Raw genomic sequence first — 4,405 nt, 5'->3', positions numbered from 1 at the left:
TCAATACTGTGTGGTATAATTGTTTATTGATTTGGATGCCTTGAATTGCATATTTTATATCTCAGCACTCTTTTTCTCTTTTTCTCTGTCTGTGCAGGTAACCGGTAGGATGGTAGCAGGGGAAGTGAGTGGGCACAGCTTCCTGGTGGCATGCTGGCAGCCCATTCTAATCTTAATGCTGGGCACAGTGCTGTCTGGCTCTGCCACGGGCTGCCCATCACGCTGCGAGTGCAATGCTCAGGAGCGTTCTGTCTTGTGCCACCGCAAGAAGCTGATGTCCGTTCCAGAGGGAATCCCATCTGAAACACGACTCCTGGACCTCAGCAAGAATCGAATCAAAACCATCAACCCAGATGAGTTCTCCGCCTTCCCGCAGCTGGAAGAGCTGGAGCTCAGTGAAAACACCATCTCGACCATTGAGCCAGGGGCCTTTAACAACCTCTTTGGCCTGCAGACTCTGGGACTGCGCAGCAACAAGCTGAAGCTCATCCAGCTGGGAGTGTTCACGGGCCTTAGTAACCTAACAAAGCTGGACATCAGTGAAAATAAAATCGTAATTCTGCTGGACTACATGTTCCAGGACCTCTACAACTTGCACTCTCTGGAGGTTGGGGATAATGACCTTGTCTTCATATCCCACAGGGCGTTTCACGGCCTCAGCAGCCTGGAGCAGCTCACGCTCGAAAAGTGCAACCTGACCTCTGTCCCGACAGAGGCCTTCACGCACCTGCACAGCTTGGTCACGCTGCGTTTGCGAAACCTCAACATCAACAGCATCAGAGACTACAGCTTCAAGCGGCTCTACCGTCTCAAAGTGCTGGAGATTGCCAACTGGCCCTACCTGGATACCATGACCACCAACTGCTTGTACGGATTGAATCTTACCTCCCTAACGATCACTAACGTAAACCTGACATCAATTCCGTATTTGGCCTTGCGGCACCTGGTTTATCTTCGTTTCCTTAACATGTCCTACAATCCCATCCAGATGATCGAAGGCAACCGGCTCCATGACCTGCTCAGACTGCAAGAGTTCCACCTGGTGGGCGGTCGACTGACAATGATTGAACCCTATTCCTTTAGAGGACTGAACTACCTGAAAGTCCTCAATGTGTCCAGCAACTCCCTTAGCACCCTAGAGGAGTCAGTGTTCCATTCGGTGGGGAACCTGGAGACCCTCGCATTGTACGACAACCTGCTGGCTTGTGATTGCCGTCTGCTTTGGGTTTTCCGACGCCGCTGGAGGCTCAACTTCAACCGCCAGCAGCCAACTTGCTCCTCACCCGAGTTCGTTCAGGGAAAAGAGTTCAAGGACTTCCCTGACGTGCTGCAACCCAATTACTTCACGTGTCGCAAGTCTAGGATTCGAGACCGGAAACCCCAGCAGAAGTTCGTTGATGAAGGCACCACCGTCCACTTTGTCTGCCAAGCAGATGGAGACCCGACACCCGTCATCATGTGGCTTTCCCCACAAAAACAGTTCATCACCACGAAAACGATAGGACGGCTCACTGTTTTCCCAGATGGCACCTTGGAGGTGCGCTACGCTCAGATTCAGGACAATGGGACATATGTGTGCATTGCTAGCAACGCCGGTGGAAATGACACCACTTTGGCCCACCTACACATCCACAGTTACTCGCCAGACTGGCCTAACCAACCCAACAAAACCTTGGCGTTTATCTCCAACCAACCCAACGACAACGGAGCCAATGGAACAAGAGCAACAGTCCCGTTCCCATTTGATATAAAGACGCTAATCATCGCCACCACCATGGGCTTCATCTCCTTTTTGGGTGTGGTTCTGTTCTGCCTTGTTCTGCTCTTTCTTTGGAGCAGAGGCAAAGGCAACAGCAAACACAACATTGAGATAGAGTACGTCCCGCGCAAATCGGACGCTGGGATGAGCAGCAGCGGCGCTGATGCCCCTCGGAAATTTAACATGAAAATGATATAATCCAGCCAAGGAGCTCAAAAGACCCTTTCAAAAACAGACTCGTAAAGACAAAAACAAGAGATTCCCTGCCTGAACAACCTCTGGCTCTGACGAGCTCCCCATAGAGGAGGGGTGTTTTTCCCCCTTTCTAAAGATGGATGTGCGGCACAGGTGTCGGTGCTTTTGTTCAATATTGAACATGGGAGGGGGAAAATGTCCTCATGCGCACTCCTCTGTGATGGCCGCTTAAACTCAGCCTACGGGGACCAATATCTTTGAGAGAGGATTTTGTTTTAAAACACTTCAGTTCCTGTGGATTTTTATGGGCAAAAAAACATAGAAAAAAAAGGAAAAACCGAACCTCCAAAATGTTTTGTTTCGACCTCCAGAAGGCAAAGGCAGAGCATCCTTCTCCCTGCTGTCCTGCTGCCCGCATCCTTTTTGTTTGTTTGTTTGTTTAACCCATTCTTTTCTTGTTTTCTACTTACATGAATAGTTTTATGACAGAATAACAGTAGATAAATCAGAGGTGAAAAGCACATTTAACAAACCAAACAGCTGCCCAAATTCGTCTTCTACATTGTGTCTAACAACAGAACGTGGAATATAATAGATTGCATTTCTATTCCCACCATAGAGAAATATGTGTATAGTGCAACTTTCACAGCACATTTCTTTCTTTGTATCTGTACTCTGCTGTTTGGTTCTCATTTTGCTTTCGGATCCGCATTTTAATGCATTTGTTGGATAAGCCGAGGGAATTTTATGACTCAAGCATCTGGATAAACAAATACAGGTTGTTTATTGTTGGATTAATGGCTTGGCAAGTGAAAGCAGCGGTAATTATGTGACTTTTGTTGTGTGTTTTGCTTTATGTAGAAATGATCACTGTAGCCTGCAGTGAGCATTTCTGTAGTGCCTGGTCAGGTTTAGACCCATTTAACGGTACTGCAGCATCACATTTTTATATAACAAACCCATTCCAAGTTTTATTCACCTGAGAAGCTACACCGAGAATGTATAGCTCTATCTCAGAGTGTGTATGTGCGAAAGCTGTTCCTAACAGAATCAATCATTTCATCAAAAGGTGAGAGTGTTAATATGCTCGACAGCACTCAATCACCTTCACCTGCGGCTGCCGTTGGGTCTCACACCTGTTTCATGCTCTCAGATCTGTCTCATGGGTCTTACACCTGTCTTACGGTCTCGCGCCTGTCTAATGGTCTTAGTCTTAGACCTGTCTTATGGTCTCGGATCAGTTTTTCTTTACATTATATGAAGCGTCGGTACCCAAAGAAACATTTTAAATGCTACCCAGCACATCTAAGGACTCAAACGGTGCTGGTTTGTTACGATGACAGATGTCTACATGCAAGAGGGGAATTCACTAAGAATGAGCGCTCTAGGATAATGTTGTTTCGCTTCTATTTCCACAGGAGGTAATAGCACAGTGTTTGTGAATAAAAAAGTGGGTGTAAACTGAAAGTAGGCATGTTTTATGCTGAAAAGAGAGCACAGTTGTGCAGTGCTAGATAGAGACCGGTTAAAATGGACTGGTTAGTGAGTATGAAGCAGGTTTTTGTGCTGAAATGCAACAGTTAAATGAATTCGCTCCACAGTCCAACTGTGTTTTAAGTGTGTGTTTAATCTGGGCCAAGCAGGGCAGGTGATTTCTGTGGAAGGACGCTGAGCTGTGTTTATGCACTGGATTTTGCTCGGGTGTAGATGGGTTTCGCCTCGCTAAGTGGTTTGTACTGCTGACTGGGGCTGCAGATGGAGAGGCTGGACAGATGGTTTAACCCTTACTGATCCACTTTAGCGTTAATCTGACACATGCACACACACACACACACACACACCTGAATCTTTCTCTGATCCTCTGCCTCTGTGGTCTACCTGCTGTTTTCATCCTATTACGTCGAATAAATCTTTATATGACCTCTGCCCTCTCCGACATTCAGCCCAGGACGATAATGTGCATTAATGTGGTCCATTATATCCTTTTATACTAAAGAAAAAAACGGAAACCTAAAAAGGTGAAAAAATCTAGTATGAAAAATGTTTAAATTGTTCTGTGCAATAAAGGTAATATGCATTTTGTTTTCTTTCTTTTTTTTAATTAACACAATTTTATTGATGTTGAATTGTTGAAAATATGGTATGTTGTATTAAACAATCTATGGAGATTTTTTTATCAAAACTGTGTCTTGTTTATTTTGCTCTGCAGGGGAAACTTTGGCGTTTGCGCAGTTAATGTGAAATAATATTAACCAGCAGGTAAGAAAACAGTGTCATTTTATCATAATGGGTTTCCTGTGTCCCTGTCGGAGTCATTATGGTAATGCAGGACCTTCTGAAAGTTGTAAAGTTCTATGTAAGAGCTGAGCAAGAACATTTTTCACATTTTCTCTGAATAATAGGGTTCACACATACAGTGATTTGCAACGACAAAATTACTGGAAGCCATTG

At 45.2% G+C, this 4,405-nt stretch overlaps 1 protein-coding gene and 1 long non-coding RNA gene across 9 annotated transcripts in view; one reads left to right on the top strand and one right to left on the bottom strand.

Moving 5' to 3' along the window:
* lingo1a (leucine rich repeat and Ig domain containing 1a) overlaps nucleotides 1-2,493 on the top strand; it is an 81,992-nt gene extending 79,499 nt beyond the window's left edge. For all 8 annotated transcript variants that reach the window (XM_016537316.1, XM_016537297.1, XM_016537302.1 and 5 more), the window contains one exon: nucleotides 98-2,493. In XM_016537316.1, the coding sequence (XP_016392802.1) occupies nucleotides 110-1,957 (1,848 nt within the window). In that variant the 5' untranslated portion in view covers nucleotides 98-109 and the 3' untranslated portion in view covers nucleotides 1,958-2,493. The remainder of the gene's footprint in view (nucleotides 1-97) is intronic.
* On the bottom strand, nucleotides 2,375-3,983 carry LOC107727472 (uncharacterized). Its single transcript, XR_001638363.1, has 2 exons — nucleotides 3,130-3,983; nucleotides 2,375-3,090 (listed from the first exon to the last, which is right to left on the bottom strand). It is a non-coding gene; the product is annotated as an uncharacterized LOC107727472 (long non-coding RNA).
* Between the last annotated feature and the right edge of the window lie 422 nt (nucleotides 3,984-4,405).

The sequence above is a fragment of the Sinocyclocheilus rhinocerous genome, unplaced genomic scaffold, assembly GCF_001515625.1.
Source record: "Sinocyclocheilus rhinocerous isolate Xijiao unplaced genomic scaffold, SAMN03320098_v1.1 scaffold1605, whole genome shotgun sequence".
Classification (NCBI taxonomy): Eukaryota; Metazoa; Chordata; class Actinopteri; order Cypriniformes; family Cyprinidae; genus Sinocyclocheilus; species Sinocyclocheilus rhinocerous.
This window is presented reverse-complemented; position numbering and strand designations above follow the sequence as displayed.